This window comes from Cajanus cajan, chromosome 7 (assembly GCF_000230855.2).
Source record: "Cajanus cajan strain Asha chromosome 7, NIPB_CcT2T_4, whole genome shotgun sequence".
Classification (NCBI taxonomy): Eukaryota; Viridiplantae; Streptophyta; class Magnoliopsida; order Fabales; family Fabaceae; genus Cajanus; species Cajanus cajan.
Window position 1 is genome coordinate 42,847,377 of NC_138523.1, and position 21,240 is coordinate 42,868,616.

The window sequence follows — 21,240 nt, forward strand, 5'->3', positions numbered from 1 at the left end:
TTTCATGGTCTACACTTTTATTATCCAATTTTGAAGTATTAATTAAATTAGATTTTTTTATTATTTAAAAGTGGTTTATCTTCATATTTTTATTTCACAAAAAACAGCACATTTTTTTTAAAATTTTCTTCGAATTTATTTTGATATTTCAAAATAAATATGCATTTTAAGGTAATTATATCGTCGGATATAAAGTGAGACCAAAATTATAATTAAATTTATTAGAATAGTTTTTCTATGGCCATGTTTTACAATAAAATATTGTGATGTGTAGTTTGTATAGGTTACTCCACTTTATGGGAAAAGGATTGGTTGTCATTAAAGGGTTAATTTAATTTTTCCATTTTTTAGTTTGATTTTTTGTTGTTGTTGATGTTGTGTTTATTGTGTTGACACTTTTTTAACTCAGGAAATTTGTGCGTTACATGTTAATTACATCATAATTAATGAAAATTAAAAAATATTTATTTTAGAGACAATCAGTCAACAACCTTTTCATCCTAATTATATTTTATATGTATTTTGGAGGTCGGAGGGCTTGATATTTTTTTTTTTATTTTTTTGATAAAAATGAGAAAGATTACAAAGATGATCATAAAGATGGTCGTAATAAGGATTGAAACATTGATCTTCATGCTTCTAACTACGCCAAAGACATAATTGTCTAATTTATTAACATTAAGTACGTTAGTTAATTAACAACATTAAATTTATTATAAATTTATAAAAAAATATTATAAATTATCTCTAATATTAATAAAATTTTTATTCTATTAATTATTTATCGAGTGAAGTGTAAAGAGATATGCATTAATTAAGAGTATTTCTCATAAAAAAATTACTTAATACAAAAAATATTATATTGAATCTTATAAAAAGTACTAAATAACATCTTAGATTTGGGTTTTATAAAAAAAAATCCAATTAATTATATATTTATATTTATATCTATTATAAAGTGGATAAATTATTTTTTAATTTTTATTTTTATATTAGACATTATTATCCATAAATTTAATAATCATCTTTTTCTAAAATTTCTTTAAAAATAAATATATAGAGACACCGGACCTTTTTTCCTACTAATTAATAATAAAAGGAATTCTTTTATTTGGTGTCTACCTTTATCTTTTTTTTATTTTACCTTTAATAACTATATATACCTTTTAATAATTATACAAATTATTAAGATAGATTTATTATTTTCTCTCTTTTTTTATGAAGACATTTAGTGTCTTTTTTTTCATTAGTTTAAATTAAATTGTTTTATATCTAAGTATTTTTTATGAAACTTTTTTTTAAAGGTATTTGTAAAGAAAAATGATACAGTTTAACTATATTTTGAATTTAATAGACATAAGAAATCATATTTCATGATTACTACGGTGATTATTTTAAGACCAATAGTAAATTTATTATATGATGGTTTGTGTTTGAATATTTTCTTTTATGTTTAGTCCAATTATAGTTAATGTATGATTTTGGTCTTGATAATTTTTTTGAGTGATATTTTTGTAGGTAACTATAAGTAATTCAATGTTTTTAATTTTTATAATAAAATCTCTTTATCACTTTCTTAATTTCTATACGCTTAAAATCATCAAATTTTCATCTTTTATTTGATAAATAAACTATTTTTTTTTCTCACTTAAAACTCCCAACTAAAATATTAAACTCTACCGAATATAAATAAAACCAATTTGCTATATGAACTTGGCTCTTTAGGATGTAATTCATTTTCTTTTCCTTTATTTTTGTCTTTATTCTCAGCAAATATACATATACATACATACACACACACACACACACACACACACACACACACACACATATATATATATATATATATATATATATATATATATATATATATATATATATATATATATAATACTAAACTCATCATATTATATTATATCTTTCAAATTTTAATTATTTTTTTTTCACTTTTAAATATCTCAAATCTATTTTTAATTCTCAATTATTTGAATAAAAATAACACATTGAGAGATTTAAGTAGAAGAAATTTAGCAAAAGAATCCAATTAGTTTAAATCAAGAGTACCAGACTTTTTAAAAAAAAAAAAAAAAAAGGACTTGAAAAATAAAATAAAATTACACGTTATTAAAATTAAAAGGGGAAAAAAGGGAAAAGAATAAAACGAACCATAAATCCAAATCCAAGTATTCCAACGTTGCAGAGTTTGATCTAGTTTTTGCCATCACCTACAGTCTGAATTATTATTTTACTTCCAAGCAAACACACTAATGACTAATGCCCTAGATTCTCAAGGGAAGATATCTGTTCATAAAATGTGACCTGCATTGCATAACAAGTCCATTTACTTACATTTTCTCTTTTGCAATACTCGTCTCAATCACATTTCTTTTATATATTTTTCTGTGTCTCTCTTTTGCTTTTCTTGGAAAGTTGATACTCCATCTTTACAATTATTGAGAATCAAAAAGGTTCATTTCACTGTTCACCTGTATCAAACAAAATTTATATAACAAAATTTAAGCTCTTTCCCTGGAAATCATTGACATACACGCGTATGTGAAAAATTCTACGGTCATGAGTTGATGTTATTATTGTCACCAATAAAAATAGGTTCCCTCACAAGTCACAACAAATATAAATAAAATAACAAACTAAAAACAACCGTTTTTTTTTTGCTACAAATTATTATTAAAAAAAGTGAAGCTTAAATGGGCTTTACCATGAGGCCCAATGTTGTTTAAGGAGTAAACAATAACTTTGATCGTGAATTTTTTATAGACACTTTTATATTAAGTCTCGAAATTTAGAAAATATTAAATAAATTTATGAAAGTGATAATATTAATATATATATATATATATTTTTTTTTTTTTGGGGAGTTCTTTGAAAAAACAGAAAGATAAAAAAGAAAAAGAAAAAACCAAGGTAAGTCAAATTGCATAATATATATTTAGCTCAAAAGTAATTTGTATATCTATGCGTGAGCCTGTCAAGGATTGCCCACAAAAGATGTAAAGAAATAAATCACTGGTTAAATAGCCAAGTTTACACTCTATCCAAATAAATAATTGAGGAGAATTGAATTCCATAAAGCCTTGTACTTCTGATTGAGAAGGAGCTCTCTTAACAGAGTTAAACCCAAAGGTGAAGAATGGAGATCATGTTTTGCTCAGACACTGTGCTCTGGATTTTATTAAGAGAGCTTGTTTCGCAAACTTTTACAGCTGTACAAAGTAACAACATATAAATATAAAGTATCAAGAGCAATAAACCCACATTAAAAACAAAAATAAAAAATGAAGCTATTTATAGTCTATCTCTTTCCCTTCAACAGTCACATTCCATGACATTACACCACTAGTTAATGTTCATCAAGCTTATCTTATCCAACCATGTAGTATGTTTGCAGTATAATGACACTACTACTAGTGTGTGTGAGTATATGTTTATATCATATCATGCATGCTGGTTCCGTTACGTCAATGTTAAGAATCAACTTTCTTCATTTATTTATTTCACTGTTATAGGGTACCAGACTACATGTATGTGAGTGATGTAACCTTTACAAGAAATTTATAATGTGGGGAGAGAAAAGAAAAGAAAATAATGTTCTTTTCACAACAACCATCTGTTGCTGTTGGTTGCCAGTGATTTAGACTTGAAAGCGCCCATCTTTTCATGTCCATTGACATTGATAGTTGATACATCACTTGCCTTGTTCATGTTCTCTTTTGACTCTTTCTTTCCCTGCTCTTGTTTCTCCATCGTTGTCAAGCACTGTGTTTAAGTGTTACTTAAAAGCTTAAACCTTCTCAGTCACCACACGCTCACAGAGAGACAAAAATGGGGTCTCCAGCTGCTGAAACAGCCAAGAAGAAAGCAATGTGGTTGTATCCAAAGGTTTTGGGCTTTAATCCTTCTGAAAGATGGGGGCACTCTGCTTGCTTCTCTGGAGGGCTTATGTATGCGTTTGGGGTACGAGTGAAATCCTTTTTATTTATTGAATATTAAAAAGAACATTTTTTTTATGTAGTTCCTTGTAATAACTTTTGAGTAGTTTATGATGCTTGTTACTGGGTTAGCCCCATTTATGGTGTCTGAATTTCTCATTAGTCTTACTTTTTTGGAGCTCTGGCTTGTAGGGGATGTGTTGTTAATGTCTTCATTGCAGGGAATTTACATTTTTGTGATGTGCTCATTAATTTCATAAGCTCCTACTACTTCTTTCTCACCTATAGCTATTTTTGGTTAATAACAAAGAAACTTTCTTCTCTGAATTTTAGTTTTGTCCTAATTTTGTCTTGCTGCATATATTTCTAGGTGATAATTGACTGAATTCATTTTTCTTTCTCTAATTAGTGAGACCATTCTTGTTTGGGAAACGATCAACTTTCTGCTTTCTTAATATAGCTATATAATATACACATTTGGTTTTTCTCCTCCTTGCATTATATTTCTCATTTTATACATGCACTAAAAAAACACTTCTTGCATGTCTTAATAATCTGAAAACCTCTCAGTTAATTATTTGATTAGCTGTCTCTTCACTCTCTTGTCTTAAGATGTATAATTTAATCATTGCAAAACTCTCATTTTATCTTGTTAAGCACAACTAACCTCAAAGATTATCAATCTAGCTAGTTAGCTTTATAACAAAATGTTGTGTGCCAACTCATACCAGGGGTGTTGTGGGGGGCTACATTTCGAAGATGTGCTGTGTTTGGACCTTGACAAAATGGATTGGAGCAAGTTGGCTACCAAGGGTGAAAAGCCAGGCCCTAGAGATAGCCATAGTGCTGTTCTTGTAGGGCACAGAATGATAGTGTTTGGTGGCACAAATGGGTTCAAGAAGGTGAATGACACTCGCATATTGGATCTTGTTACCAAAGAGTGGATTCGTCCTAAATGTGAAGGGGTTCCTCCTTCTCCAAGGGAAAGCCACACTGCCACTCTAGTTGGTGATCAAAGACTAGTGATTTTTGGTGGTAGTGGAGAAGGTGACGCAAACTATTTAAATGATTTACATATTCTAGACCTAAGGACCATGAGGTGGACTTCTCCTTTAGTCAAAGGTGATTTGCCTGTTCCTAGGGACAGTCATAGCACTGTTGCAGTTGGGAACAAGCTTATTGTGTATGGTGGAGACTGTGGTGATCAGTATCAGGGTGATGTTCATGTGTTTGACATGGATACAATGACTTGGTCAAGGGTATGGTTTTCTTTTGTTGTCTCTCATAGTTTGTTTTGTTGGTATGGAACTGCATTGGACTTCAACAATGGGTTTCATTGCATTTTGATGACAGTTGAAAATTCAAGGCTCTTCCCCCGGAATAAGGGCAGGTCATGCAGCTACGAGTATTGGAACCAAGGCAAGTTCTTTTACATTTCATCAGCTTTCAGCTGTCACATTCATTTCCTCTTATCTGTTATGTTGTTGTTCAATTTCTGTGCAACTACAGTTTTACTTAATATATGGTACTATTTTTAACTTAACAACTAAGAACATCTCTTAATGCAAGTTTTCTTGGGGTTCTTAAGTTGATGATTATGCCAGTTGATTTTTTTATCCTTCAGAATCGAACTCAATACCAAAGAATTTCCAATAATTCATGCATCCTGTTCAACCAACTTAACATGAACCAATAAGATAATGTTCATAAATCTAATGTGACATGATAGGACACGCTAAAATGTACCATTGGAAATGCTCTAAGTAGATGAAATTTTCATAATTTCAGGTGTACATCATTGGAGGGGTGGGAGATAAACGTTATTATAATGACGCCTGGGTGTTTGATATTTGCACTTGTTCGTGGACTCAGCTTGATGTACGAGGTCAAGCGCCACAGGGGCGATTTTCTCACACAGCTATTGTAGTAAACATGGATATCGCCATATATGGCGGGTTGGTTGGTTACCATTTACTACAATTTATTAGTTAATAAATGTGACAACGACAATTCCTATTACGTTTTCTATTTCCTTCTGCACATAAGATTTTCACTCTGATTTCTCACTTTTCACTTATAGCAGTTGTGGGGAAGATGAACGTCCTTTGAACGAATTGTTAGTGTTGCAACTTGGATCAGGCCATCCAAATGGACGTTACAACATTTCCATGTGCAAAGATTTTGGAACTTATTGGAATCAAGAAAAGAGGACCATACCTAGAGTAACAGATACCAACTCGGTACAAAAGCTCACGTAGCAACGTTGTTATGACTTCTTGTTGATATGATAGCTTATTTCTTCTTTTTTTTTTTTTACAAGAAAAAAACTAACAATGTTTTAAAGCAGACAACTCCACGTACGGGGAATGAAGTAGAAGTCTTGGGAAAATGGGCTTATGAAGTTGTTTCGCATAAAGGGCAACCTTGTCATTTCGATTCTGGTGGGTTAAGATATTTTTAACCCGAGAAATTATTACATAGTCTTGAACTATCATCTCAACTAATTTTTGGGTGACATGCAATCGAGTTTTCAATTTATGACAAAGAATTAATAACACTATTTACATGTCCCGTAGAAATTGATTGAAACTTTGAGAGACCATTTAATAAGAGTCAAGGAATTGTTGACTCAAAGTTGTGATTGTATGCAGGCACTTCGCAACAGAAGAGGAGGAGAATTGCTGTTGCAAAGGTGTGGGATGTTGAATCAGAACAAGAAGAACATTCTCTTTCACTGTCCCAGCATTCATCCCCATCTCAATCTGATCAAGAACTGACACCAGGTCAAAGAACAAATGTTTCTGTCATGGATTCTCAGCGGTATCATTGGTTCAAACATATCAATAAAAGTCCAAGTAATAGCCAGCTAAACAATGTCTTGAGTAACAACACAGTTTTGAAGAATACCACACAAAGAAGTCCTCGTCTCGTGGAACATCAACCAAATCAGTATGTTCATGTTGATGAGGATAGAAAAGGAGCTCGAGACAACCAACACATGGTGGACCCTTTGCTTTCAAATCTTAGAATTACACTCTGCACAAATATTTTTCTCTTATTATTCTTAGTTAACTGTTCTTTCATGGTTTTTGTATCCTAGATTGGTGCTGAAGTTCGGGGGAAAGTTGATGGAGCCTTTGATTCAGGTTTACTCATGACTGCAGCTGTGAATGGAAGAGTTTTCAGAGGAGTCTTATTTCCACCTGTAAGTTTTTGAATCGTGCTTCCCTAATATGTCATGATTTTGAGAAATTATTAGATAATCCACAATCACCTCAACCGATCTTTACGTGACATGATACTGACTTTTATTATTTCTAAAATTCAAAATCTGGGTTATATGTTACTCAAAGATTGGTCACAAGCATAGACAAAGGATCCCTATAGTCTCAACTAATCTCCATGTAACACGTAACTAAGTTTTATTATCTCTAAAATTCAAAATCTTGGTTATATATGTTACTTAAAGATTGGTCACGACTCACGACAATAGACAGAGGGCCACTATATAGTCCCAACCAATCTTCATGTAACAAGTAACCAAGTCTTATCTACTCAAATTCAAAATCTTAGTTGTATGTTACTCAAAGATTGATGAGACCATAAACGCCTAATAATCTCGGATCATGAAATAATTTGTTGATTATAGTGCATTAGTGCAAGCAATGTAACAAATAAATGTATGTATCATCAGGGAGCAGGAGTTTTTTCCAAATGTGTTGAGCCAAACTGTTCTTTATCATGCTCATTTCCCTCCACTCAACAATTTATGAACTCAAATCATGTGAGAGATTCCAAGCAAGTATGCCATGGTGGCTTGAGGCAACCTGTGCTAGCTCAACCATCACCAATCATGAGAGGCACAACCAAAGAGAATAAAATGAGGAGTGACCTTCAAGGGTTGGTTTTGACACTTGGAGGGCCTGCAAGTGGCAACCATGCTTGATGCTAAGGTGAATTGTTGGGGAGGCTAATAAGGTTCTTGTAAATTTAGGAAATAATCCTTTGTACTTTAATGGTTATGCATTTGTGGGATCAGTAATGAGTTGTGTAATAGTATTTGCCTATTTGGTAACTTAGATCTATATTTGATTATGTATCACTACCCATTTCTATTTCTTTTTAATATATGTTTAAGGTTTAGATTGTAGAGTTTCAACTTAATTATTAGGAAGTACTAATACAAAAATTTAGAACAATTCTTGTTATATTAAAAAATGAGATGTACATTTTTTAAAATTAAAGTTTAGATTAGGGGATAAATGAGATTTGCACTTAAAGATGTAAGAATAGAAACAACTTTAAAGATTTTTCTTTAGTAATAATGAAAAGTGATCGGTCAAGTTTTGATCATCACAAAGTCAATAGATAATTGCCATAAAAAACATAATTAAAAATCTATAAGAATGAATTATTATTTCACTAGTAGCTAAATTTAGTGAAGGAACCGGTTGTCCTTATTGAAGTTTGGATTTTTTTATTTATTTTATAAGAGGACCGGTAACAACATTTTCCTTCTAATAAGAATAATTCCAAAACGGTTTTAATATATCAATTTTCTTATACATAGGAATCAGATATAATACACTTTCACCATTCTCATCACCCGAAAAAAAAAAACACTTCTTCTGACACTTTAATTACTCAATGTTATAAATTATATTAATGTTTAAAATTATAAAACTATTTTTTTTGTATTTTTTTTTTATATTTTACATCACTAGTAATAAAAATAGTTTGATTAATTAAATTAATATCTTTATGGAATAAAATAAAATAATATCCTTAATATTTGATTCATATTTACCTATTTTATAATTTGGATAGGGTAATGATTTTATAATTACTGCGGGGAATATAACTATTAATGACAAAATAGTGAAACACAATAAGTCAATAAAAAAAATTTGACTCAAAAACAGTTTATTAATTAGCCACATGGTACAAGTACTCGCCTTTATTTGCTGCAACATAAAATTCATGTTTACAAGGACATTACAGTAACATCCACTTGCTTCTACAGTAAAGACTCGACGGAGTTTATCTAAAATTTAAAATTAATTTTGGAAACATAATTAGTATTTAAAAATATCATGTAGATATTTATAAAAGATTACTTTTTTTTCCCGATTAATTGATCTAAACACGTTATATTTTGTTCACTAAAAATATTTGATTGCACTCAATCTTATATGTAGCCTTATTTTGATTTTGCCACCTACGTATGTGGAAAGAAATGCAAGTGGTAAGTGATATGCACGAAGCATTGTTCAATCATGGTCCTACTATCATGAATTGAGAATTCTAGAAAAGCTTACTAAACGATTTGGTAAAGATAAATGATTGTTATATCATATCTCTAGGATGATTTCTTTATGTAAAGGCTAGTTGTTGGAGACTTGAAGTGTGGATAATGCATACTTTCCTTATTATGCTCGAATTCAACATTAAACTACAATAATGAGCTGTAATATTGTGTCATGAATCAACAATTCCTAAAATTTAATTGCCAAGGTACAAACATATAAATAGTGTTTAAATTACATCAAATATTCTCTTTCACACGAACCATTTGGACTTAAAAACATTGATAATATACAGCTCTACCCACCTTCCTAATGAAAAAATGAAAGTGATAAGTATCAAACTTAAAATCCCCAAGTTATGTATATAAAAAATATCTAACCAAATGTCATATATTAACAATTTCAAAAGTTTTAAGACTTAAAGTCGATACATTAAGGCACACGAATTGTTTATATTACATTTCTAATGCTTACTATGAATCGATAACTTGAACTTCATTTTCTTTTTGTTTCAACACTACATACAACTTTGTTTCTTATGTCATGAATTACATTGTATATGAATTTAATTTTGTAAAAAATAATGATCAAAGAACGTGAAAAGACTTTAGATTAAAAAAATGTGATGTTTGGACATCCACAATTTTTTTTAATCCTTGGATACTCACAATTTATAAATACTGAGGTGACCTTTTTATTTTTATTTATTTTTATCTCTTTTATTATCATATTACATCATCTTCATATTAATATTTGTTTATTATCATTTCTTATCTCTCCCAAAGTGTTTATACATAAAAGGTGTCTAAGAATATTTTTCAAAAAGAAAAATGGATATACTACTTGTGCTCCTATCTCTTTGTGGGAAGTGAACCTCATTACACATACTCTCTCAAGAATGCCTTGAACCTCCTTGGAGTAGCTTTTGTTTCCATGGTCCCAGTTTCTCAAAGTTTGAGGAGAAGAGAAAAACATATATCATGGTACTATTGACTTAAAATATTAAAATAGTTTAATAATAATATAATATTTGTTATTTATACCATATGGAGGCCGACCAGGTCGAACACCCTAGTCCATAACCGAATACGCCGAGTACCCGAGCCCGTGACTGACTGAACCGAGCACCCCGAGCTAACCGACTACTAACGGAACGGAACGTGTCGGTGTGCTCGGCCTAGACACGGATTTATACCAGGGTGATTATGGAAAGATTAATTTACTTAATATGCCAATTTAGTCCCCTAATTTTTTGGGGCCCAGTCCCTAATCACGGCCCGATAAGAAACACTATAAATAGACCCCCTTCAAGGTACGTAATTAGACTTTCAACTACCGCATTTAATACACCGAACACTTACTTGAGCATTGGAGTGTCTTTGCAGGCACTCCCCACATTTCGGACTACTCAGAGAAGGACGAGAAGACCTAGACCCCGGACCCGACCCGCTACAACAAAGATAATTGGAATGTGTATCCTAACACAAGAACATTATTAAAAATTACTTTTATTTATATTATAAACATAATATATATTAATATATTATTAAAATATATATATATATATATATATATATAAATTATAATATCACACAATATATATTATTAAATCTTATTTAAAATCAATATTAAAATTATGTATAACTATATATCAAATAAATTTATAATTATATATGTCATATTTATATTAATATTTTTGTATGTCACGCAATATTTATTGTAATGAAATTAAAACAGGTGCTCTCCTTTACTTCAAATATTTTCATGTGACCTAAAGCGAGTAAAATACTTAGGTTTTCAAATATATTAATGTTTAAAAAAAAACTAACTCATTAATATTTTAAGAAATAATTAAGAAAATATCATTTAATTAATAAGTAGTATTTAATGTGATATATATATATATATATATATATATATATATATCATTTTCTTTTATTTTTTCTCCTGATTAATAGTTTTTCTATTATACGTTGTTGATTTTATAATATTAATTAAAAATAGTTTGTATTGTTAAATATTTTAAATAGTTAGTTTTAAATATATGTTGTGTTTTTAATATTATTGTTGATGGTCCCAAATTCAAATTAAGATAGTCCTAAAGTGGTTTTCTCCTAATAATTTTTTTTACCTTCAATATTCTTTTGTCATTTACAATAACACAATAATGTTGTTATGGAGTATTTGGGAATAAGTGAGAAATTTAATAACTGGTGGATCTAGAATAACATTATATATATAAAAGTAAAAAATTATTATAGTACACCGATTTATAAATTGAATTGCATAAGAAAATTGGTTTTTTTAATAAGTATAAATAGCAACATATTATTTAATACATGTTTTATTATTAGTTAAATTTATTAAGAATTATAAATTAAAAGAACAGTATTAATTAAGAAGTGAGATTCAATTAAAAAAATTATTTTTAATAAATTTTAATCGTTAACAAAAAATTCTAAAAAAATATAGGCTAAATTATATTTTTATTTTTTATTTTATTTTTCTCCTCTATCTTTTAAAATGTTAACTTTTAAGTCATTTATCTCATAAATTTGGGTCAATATAGTCATTTTGAAATAATGATCATTTATAATTTTGGTACATGATTTTAAATTATTTTTTAATCAATTTAAGACTTAAAACTTATCTTATTATATTCACTTATGTGAAAATTATCATTCACAACTAAAGGTCAAATAAAATAGTTTCATAAACATAGTGAAAATAACATAAACATAAGTCAAAAAGATAATCAAAAAATTCAAAAAAATTATTTTATTGCTACTCGTGGGATAAATTTTACACACAATTTTCATCATGTTTATAACTCTTTTGAATTCGAATAATAATTGAATTCCATAGTTTTCATATTGTTGAATCTATTGTTATAAATTTTAGGTCTTAAATAAGTCAAAAATTGATTTAAAATCATGCCACAAAGTTATCATTTTTTAAAAGGATCGAATTGATCAAAATATAATAGATAAAAAATCAAAATGAATATTTTAACATATAAAGGATAAAATAATTTTTCTAAAAAAAAAAGAAGCCAAATGCATAATTTAGCTAAAAATATATTATAAAATTACTATTATTTATCTATATTTATAGAATAACATTAACATGCAATATAATAAATGTTGTTTTACCAAATAATAGAATCTTACATAAATTGTTAAATAAATACATAAATAAATAAAAATCCCTTAAAATTTGTTTCGAAGGTAAATAAATGTTATGGAATGGGTATAACGCATAGGCTTAATCACATCATATTAATAAGACAAATAGTTGGTCCAAGTAACATTAGGTTTAGGTTTCTTAAATATGTAGCTAATTTTTTTTAATAATAATTAGTGTGTATAGAAAGAAAAATAATACTAAGGATATCGCCAATCCAAAAATAAGTGAAGTCTAAAGGAAAATTTGGAATAATTTTTCCTTAAATATGAAAAGTATATGTTGAATATATTCTTACTGGCATATGAGACCTTTTTTGTTGACATATGTGACTTTTTTTACTTTATAAAAATTAACGATAAGTAGTTTCTTGTAGTTTTATTAATCTTACCTTTGGATTAATCTTGAGAGGGAATAATCCACTTATTTAAAATTGGCTCAAGTATATTTTTCTGGTTAATTAAGATATTTCTTAATTATAAATTAAGGGTAATTAATCCTTTAAAGTACTAAAAATAATTTTAATGGAAATAACTCATATAAGCTTCTTAGTACATTTAAAGGTAAGACTAATAGTATCTATTGTGTCATGTCATCACTAGACACTCATATTCAATTTTGTTATAATGGAATAAATTTTAAGGAATTTCAAAAAAAAAATCATAATTATATATTTTTTAATTTTGACTTGATTATGTAACAATTATTTGGAGGTTTTCACTAGATCTAAAATATTATTTTTTTAATGATAAAGAACACTTATTTATTGAAAAATTGAAAAAAAAAATAATAATTAAGCAACTTTCATTATCGAGTAGGATTACTCTAATAAGAGAGTTGTTTCAAACAATTGAAACTTTATTAAACCAACTTAGCAAATATATTTTATTAGAAATACTCTAAGATTTATTTATGAAGTTGACATTACTAGCTCTAGGATATATTTATGTAGTTGACATCCTAACAAATATTTTCTTATAGGTGCTTACTAGAAATCAAACCCTTAATCACATGTTTAAGGATAGGATTATTAAAACTTAAGTTTTAAATTTACAAACAAAGATTATTTGCTATAATTAATTTTTATAAAGCAATCATAGATGTGGTATAAAACACCTAATATATAATTATTTTATTTAAAACAAAGATCATTTGCTATAATTAATTTTTATAAAGCAATCATAGATGTGGTATAAAACACCTAACATACAATTATTTCATTTTAAAATATAAAAAAAAACTTTTATTTCTATTTTGTGTTGAATCGGTTCTCCCACTAAGGTAAGTGACGACTAGGGGTGTTTATGGATCGGTTTTTTCAAAAATCGATTCAAACTGAACCGAACCGTTTTATAAAAGTGGATCGGTTTGATTTTTTTGAAATTGGATCGGTTCGGTGCGGTTCAGTTATCCGCTTTTTACTCATATATGGATTGATTTTTTTTAAAAACTAAACCGAACCGAATCAATCTACTTTGTAAAAATGAATTGGATAATTGAACTGGTTTTATAAAATGGTTCAGTTCGAATTTTTTTTCGAAATAGATCATATTTTTCAATACGGATTGGATTGATTATGGATCGGTTTAGATTAATATGAATTTTTTGCACACCCTACAAACGACGATACTCATTTACAATAACACTTGGCAAAATGATATAATAGGCACATTACTTTACATGTGTTCTAGTTGGTTGCATAATGCATAGCATATATGGTGGCTGGTTAGTTAAAGTAAGATAAAGTGTGTTAACTTAAGTAGTAAGTAGTGGGGGGGAAAGGCCATAAGCATCCATGTTGATAGATTCTCTGGAATGGAGATAGCAATAATAGTGAGACATAAGAGAGGACAAAAAAACAGTAGTAGTAAGGAAATGAAACAGTATGATATTAGTGGGTAATGATAGCATTCTATTCATTCTGAGTTATATATATTGCAGAGTCGTGGTACGAAGGATTTTAGATGCGTGTGGATTTGTAGGCCTCACAACACAACACGACACAAATTTTCCCCCGCTCTTTCCGCGCGATGTCTTCTCTTCTCTGTCTTCTAAGTTCAAACACGCTTCTTCTAAGCACATCATTTTAATACTTTTAATAAAGATTAAAAGTCAGGATTACTAAATAATTGCACATGATCCATTAATTCATGTTTTATGTAGTACATGATTTTCATTTTTTATTGAGTAAAACATATTAATAGACATTATTCATCGGTGCGTGTGTGAATTTAATAAAACATTATATTATACGCACAGTTGCATTTTTTATTTTTATTTTATTTTGGTGTAATAAAGGAGTATGTCCAGAGCCAGAGATGATGTTATTAAGAAGAAACTTTAAAAATAAGTAATCAAACGTAGTAAAAAAATAAAAATAAAAAACTAAAATACAACTGCACCTGATTGTAAACGTGCAGTGTAATTAAAATAGAAAGATTGGCCACACTGGGTCGTCCGATCTGCTACACTCGTCCTCGTGCCAGAATGCATAATTACACGTGAAAACTGTTCTTCACAAAGTTCTTAAATATATGAATTAGTCCATTTTCCTATTCAATTAGATGATACATATAAAACTGTTTTTATATAAAAATATAGCGAGTTTCTTAATAATTATAGAGTAGTTATATTTCCATAATAAGAAAGAAGAAAAAGAAGTATAAGATAATATGATATAATTAAAAGAATATATAAATATAATATTTCTGTTTCTCATTTTTAAGTACTTGGCAATAATTTTGACGTAAGAATGTTACTCATGCAATTTAACGTTGATTTTGAATAAAATTGAAATAATAATTTGTTTATTATAAATAGAGATTAGTTGAAAATATTATATAAGAAAATAAAAAAGATTGATAGTGAGTGATGGGTGATTGAATGTGTGAGTGTTTGATTTTAAGATTGAATGGATGGATGAAAGAAAAGAAAGGGCCTGGGCTGGTTGAAAGGAAAACACTGTTGACATGACTACAGCCCTAATCTTTTGTGTCATTTCACTCCTGGGCCTAAACCCATGCTTTCAGGCCCAACCCCAATGACTCAACTGCATTATTATAAATTATTCTTCAATTTTTATTTATTTACATCACCAGAAATTATTTTCTCAGTTCTCAAAAAATTAAAATAAAAATTATATGTTCTTAAATTTTAATTATTATGTTGATAACTATATCATGGGCTCATGGGCTGGCCCATACTACTTAACAATCGCAACTCGCGAAAGTTCTTTTCTTCTTCTTTTCTAAAGTGGCTAGTTCTAACTTGGTCTCTCTCGCTCCAGTTCAGTGTTTTTGCCGCTTCTGTGTGTGTGGGTCGCGTGAAGGCCACTTCATGGTAAACTCTGTTCCTCGCGGTGCTATTTTAGCACTTTCGACATCTATGCTTCTAATTTCAACTATTTTAATCGTGGCTTTTCTCTGTCACCTGTTAACAGGATTTCCAGGGGTTCTTAAACGAGTTGCAGGATTGGGAACTTTCTAGAAAGGATAAGGCGCCAACAATGAAGTCACAAAAGGAAAATGTTGGTAATTTTATCTTCGTCTTCAAAATTTTCAATCATCGCCCTACTGCGGCTATATGTTCTACTTTGTGTGTACTTCAACATGCATTGTGATTCTTCAATTCAGCATCTATTTGCTACGCAGTTTTTCCCCCCCTTTGTTGTGTGTGGAATAGGAATGTAGCATCAACGACCTTGACTTTACCTTGTTTGACTAGTTCCTCCACTTTTTTAATGGTTGTGCTTAGTGATACTGTTTTGTAACTTGTGGGGATTTTCTTCTTTATGTAAGGAGATTTGTCAATGTGTTATTGCTAGTTTCTTGTATATTGTAGTACAGACGAAACGTGCACTCTGTGAATATGCTGTTTGAAAACAATAAACATTTATAATGGAAAATAAGGAATAATTATAGCGCCAAAGGATTGGTTCAGATCGATAACAAGGCTCAGAATTGCATTTTTCATTCATATGAAGCGCAGAGTTTATGGCATATTATCTCTTTGTGGAATGTTGGAAGCATAATTTCTTTCCAAGGTTCTTCTCATTTTCCATGATTCCTTGTATTTAAATGGTGTTATAACGAGGAAAAGGACCCCCCAGTTTTACACATATTGCATATCCCTAATATGTAAGTGATTGTGCATGTATGGATGAATTAATGCTTTTTATTTTTTATTTTTATGTATGGTATTCTGATGGCAATTCAAAAAGGCTTCATCTTCTCGACATATTGGATCTGTTGGTGTGGATAAGGCATCAAGAGGAGATGCTATTTCTTTTGACCGGGCAAGAAATTCTCCTGGGCAGTATGATTTATCAAGAATTAGTGATGCTTTCAATGGTGTGCACAGTAGTTTTGTTCCTGAAGATGTTCCTGATGCTGCTTCCGAGAAGGACCTGGTAGGTTTTTATTTTTCTTTTCTTCCCTTTGTTTTGGTATTGAGGTGACAGGATGGAGGGAGATTGTTCTGTTAGAATATTATAGTTTGATTTTAGTGTTGTTGTCATGTATGATGCTGATACTGTAATCCATCTGTATATTCCAGGGTAATGAGTTTTTCAAGCAGAAAAAGTTTAAGGAAGCTAGAGACTGCTATTCAAGGAGCATTGCCTTATCACCAACAGCTGTAGCATATGCTAATAGGGCAATGGCCAATATCAAGCTCAGAAGGCAAGCTTATGTTTTGTATTTAAAGAATTCTGGTTTACTCATCAAAATATTCCCAAAATGGTGGATTGGGTCAATAGTGGGATTTTAAATAAAACTAAAAGAAAGTAATTTTTCCATTTACTATTAAATGTTATATGGTCTGTCACCTGATTGATTCTCTTGAATGGAACCTGTTTTTCTGAAGCCAGAATGGTTCTTTCCTCACCTATTTTGTATCTGTAGATTCCAAGAGGCTGAGGATGACTGTACAGAGGCCTTAAATCTTGATGATCGTTATATAAAAGCATACTCTCGGAGAGCAACAGCTAGAAAAGAACTTGGAAAAATTAAAGAATCAATGGAGGGTGTGTTAATACCCAAGCGATATACTCTTCATTATTCAAATATGAAAACATTCTAAAATCTAAATTTGTTGACTCTTATCTTCTTAAATTGCAGATGCTGAATTTGCATTGAGGTTGGAACCAAACAATCAAGAAATCAAGAAACAATATGCTGATGCCAAGTCTTTGTATGAGAAAGTAAGCACATCAATATTTCCCATATTGATATAGAACTACCACAAAAGGTTGTAATTTTTAATAACTTATTATTTTCCTTTTTTAAATAACAATACAGTTAGGATTGCCTATATTGGGTATTTGGGTTGCACATAAATATTAAGTTCAAACCTTGTGGTACATACACCAATAACCAATTTACATACTGGCATCTGCATAAATTAGCAAAGTAGATCTTAATAGTAGTAGAGAGCTTAAAAAATGTAGCATAAAATCAAATGGATTGATACCTTGAAGTATGGTTTTGGAATGGTAGGGCCTCTGATTATTAAAATCAGGATGGAGTAGAGAATTATGATGTTAGCAAGACATTAGAGATGGAATGAGGGGATAATATACTTGAGTAGCAATTTGGGAATGTTGAGTAAAAAATTGGAAATGATAAAGAGTGTAGAGGATGAATCTCATTGAAAAGAAAATATCGCTGCATGAAAAAATAGGAGTAGATATAACTGTTTTCCATGATTGACAGATACCATTGATGGAAAATGGTAAATTTTGAACTTGGAAGTCTGTTGTTTGTCAGTGCATATTATGGCTGGTTCATGTGGTCAGTACCAGACATTTGGTTAATATTGATAGACCTGCAGATTCGAACTCTGTTTTGGATGAGTCCAATAAGGAAAAGAAAACCTTACGTGTTTGTAACTCTAGGCGTAAGACAATTGGAGCCTAATTGTAACTAGGAGAGGAACATGAAGATAGAGAGGGGAAGATAGTTATATACTTATATTATTATGTAGAGAGTATAGATGACAAACAATGCCATTTATTTCATAACCAGGCTTTAACACTATGCCAGCAGAGTGTGTTATTAACTTCTATGGTTGTGTCTACTTTTATTCCCCCTAGGTTCTCTGTTGCATAGATTACTTATTTAACTTTTTAATGTCTGTTGTCTAGAATGTTCTCCAGAAAGCATCAGGAGCTCTAAGAAACACTGTACAGGGGACTCAAAAAGTGGGAAAGTCAGAAGAAAAAGTTAATGGAGGCAGCATCCAGCCCATTTCACATGGCACTCAAAAGTCTGGGCCGGCTGAAGCTCATCATCATCAAAAGGTACAAAGAAGTAGAGTTTTCAATATCACATTTAAAGATATACATTATGTTTGTGGATGGGAGTGCTGAATACTACTTTGTTTGATGTTTTTAATGGAAATGTAGTCCACACCTTAAAGTTTGGTTATGTTTTTGACAGGGTAATGAGTCACAAATACCTATTAAAGAATCACTCATAATGGAGGAGTTTGGTTCCAGAGATACAAAAGCCAGAAGCAGGCCTCAAGCACAAGAACGTCATGGTTCTAAGGAGGGTTTGAGTGCAAGCAACAGTTTTGAGCAGGTTAAATATCATGAAATCTTTCCCTCTTGTCAAATAATCTAGTTCCAGCGCATATTTTAGTTCTTTTTAGAAGCAATAATTATTTTTTTCTTATCTTTAAAGCACAGAAATATTTTTCACGTTCTTCATAACTTGTTTAAATATGAATTATCCACATTATATTCTTTTGGAGCTTTGTTAAAATCACCTGTTTGTATTTTTTTCTACTTTATTTTTATTTTCATCAAGAAATAGAAATAAAATAAAATTAAGGGTTTTTTAGCTTTTAAATGATATTTCATATTTCCAAGTTCTTTATACTTTAAAATGATATTTGGGCTTTACCTCTGCGATATTTTTTTCAGTATATTTACATTATTTTGATTGTATTTCTGCAATTTTGATGGTTAGTATTTGTGCATATTCCTATTGATAGAGAAATCGCAAAATTACTAAGCAGGAAATAAAAGCATCTGTTCAACAGCTTGCTTCTCAAGCTGCATCTAGAGCCATGGCTGAAGCTGCGAAAAACATAACACCACCAACAACAGCTTATCAGTTTGAGGCCTCTTGGAGAGCATTTTCAGGTGATATTGCTCTGCAGGCTCGTCTATTGAAGGTGTACAACATTTTTTGTTAATTTTTAATTTCGTTATATTGTCAATTTCTAGCATATTTGGCATTCATTAGAACAAGAGATGCCATTTTATGTTAAAATTTATGGTTTGCGGTACTCTGTTTCATGTATAAACTGTTTTTCGTTTTGTATGTTAGGCTATATCTCCCCACGAATTACCAAAAATATTCAAAAATGCCTTATCTTCTACCCTGCTAATTGACATCATCAAGTGTCTTGCATCGTTTTCCACGTAAGTAGTCATCTCCATTTGAAAACATTATTTTATTGCTTTGACTTCTGTTTGAGCTTTGATCATGAATTCATGATATTGAATTTGCTCTTGTGGCAGTGAAGACATGGATCTGGTTGTTAGTTATATGGAGCATCTGACCAAGATACCAAGATTTGATGTGATTGTAATGTGCCTTTCATCAACAAATAAGGATGGTATGCAATTTTTATATTAGTAAAATTCTAAGTGTTTCTGTTGCCATGCTTTCTTGAAATCTGTTGAAAGTTAAAAGGTTTCAGAAGATAAACACGTATGGGTAGAAGAAAGAGGAAAGATAAGTAGGTATGACGGGAGGTTTAGAGCATGAGATGGTTAGAGAAGAAAGGGGTGAAGTCGGACCTTTCAATCTCTGTCTCCGTCTCTCCCTCCACCAAGAAAATGAAGATAAAAGAAACAGAAGAAAGTAAATTAGGGTCTCCAGCACCAACTGACCCAAAAAAATCATGCTTACTAGTTAAGGGTAAAGGAAATTGTTGCTAGGTTTGTGATTCTGATTGATTGAGTTGGTTGCATTTTGTGCAGACATACGCAAGATCTGGGATGAAGTGTTCTGTAGTGAGGCAACTCCAATGGAGTACGCAGAGATTCTGGACAACCTCCGATCAAAATTCTGCCATGAACACTGACATATCTTCTTGTATGCTTTAACGTTATTTTTTCCCCTCAGTGGATCCTCTCTCTTCCACAAATTATCTTCACTTGTAAATTATTTTACTATTGAAATGTTTGATTATTATGGACACAATTTTGTCCATCTTTTAGCCATTAGCTAAAGGCGGGAAGAAAAAAGATAAATGAAAAATCTCGTGTAATGCAGTGCCTGAGGCTGATGGTTCAGTACGTTTTAATGCTTTTTTCCTTCGGGATTTCTGTCTTTTTAAGGGAGAAAAGTAAAGGAATCTTGATTGATAAGGAAAAAAGTCACCGGCTGGTGTCCCAATACATTCATAATTACGAGTGTATGTAATATTTACAGTTGATTTTATTATTAATCACAGATATTATTTATAACTCTTGTAAAATTGAGCTGCTTTAACTGCGTTTGGTAGAAAAAATAAGGTAGAGAGAAATAAGGCAGAGAGAAATAAGTGGGTGAAGATGGATAAATAATAGAATGAAAATTTAATTGATTTATCAAGAGAAATAAGATAAAAAAAAATAGATGAGAAATAAAGTGTATATATATATACATACATATATATATATATATATATATATATATATACAGTAAAAAGAAATTAAAAAATATTTTTAAAAAATAAATTTCTTATTAGTTATTTTTTTACTTTAATCATCTATATAAAAAAATTATATAACTAAATAAATAATA

At 30.1% G+C, this 21,240-nt stretch overlaps 2 protein-coding genes across 5 annotated transcripts; both read left to right on the forward strand.

Annotated features, from left to right (window-relative positions):
* Window positions 1-3,390: 3,390 nt before the first annotated feature.
* Window positions 3,391-8,070, forward strand: LOC109819225 (uncharacterized). Of its 2 annotated transcripts, none has more exons than XM_029269024.2 (9): window positions 3,391-3,975; window positions 4,682-5,209; window positions 5,304-5,369; window positions 5,739-5,905; window positions 6,031-6,190; window positions 6,298-6,391; window positions 6,602-6,951; window positions 7,051-7,155; window positions 7,645-8,070. In XM_029269024.2, exons 1-9 carry the CDS (start codon window positions 3,844-3,846, stop codon window positions 7,894-7,896), a joined length of 1,854 nt encoding a protein of 617 aa, XP_029124857.1. In that variant the 5' UTR covers window positions 3,391-3,843; the 3' UTR covers window positions 7,897-8,070. The 2 variants fall into 2 exon arrangements, with proteins under 2 accessions (XP_029124857.1, XP_020240459.1); XM_020384870.3 differs by having other exon boundaries at window positions 3,394-3,975; window positions 6,034-6,190.
* Window positions 8,071-15,637: 7,567 nt separating this feature from the next.
* Window positions 15,638-20,932, forward strand: TPR5 (Tetratricopeptide repeat (TPR)-like superfamily protein). 3 transcript variants are annotated; one of them, XM_020384857.3, is made up of 12 exons: window positions 15,638-15,778; window positions 15,879-15,965; window positions 16,659-16,847; window positions 16,994-17,118; window positions 17,341-17,462; window positions 17,557-17,639; window positions 18,582-18,737; window positions 18,877-19,020; window positions 19,436-19,618; window positions 19,774-19,868; window positions 19,968-20,065; window positions 20,433-20,932. In XM_020384857.3, the coding sequence occupies exons 1-12, from the start codon at window positions 15,776-15,778 to the stop codon at window positions 20,534-20,536; spliced, it is 1,389 nt and encodes a 462-aa protein (XP_020240446.1). In that variant the 5' UTR covers window positions 15,638-15,775; the 3' UTR covers window positions 20,537-20,932. The 3 variants fall into 3 exon arrangements, with proteins under 3 accessions (XP_020240446.1, XP_082915818.1, XP_020240447.1); XM_083059692.1 differs by having other exon boundaries at window positions 19,460-19,618; XM_020384858.3 differs by having other exon boundaries at window positions 15,756-15,778; window positions 15,879-15,969.
* Window positions 20,933-21,240: the final 308 nt, after the last annotated feature.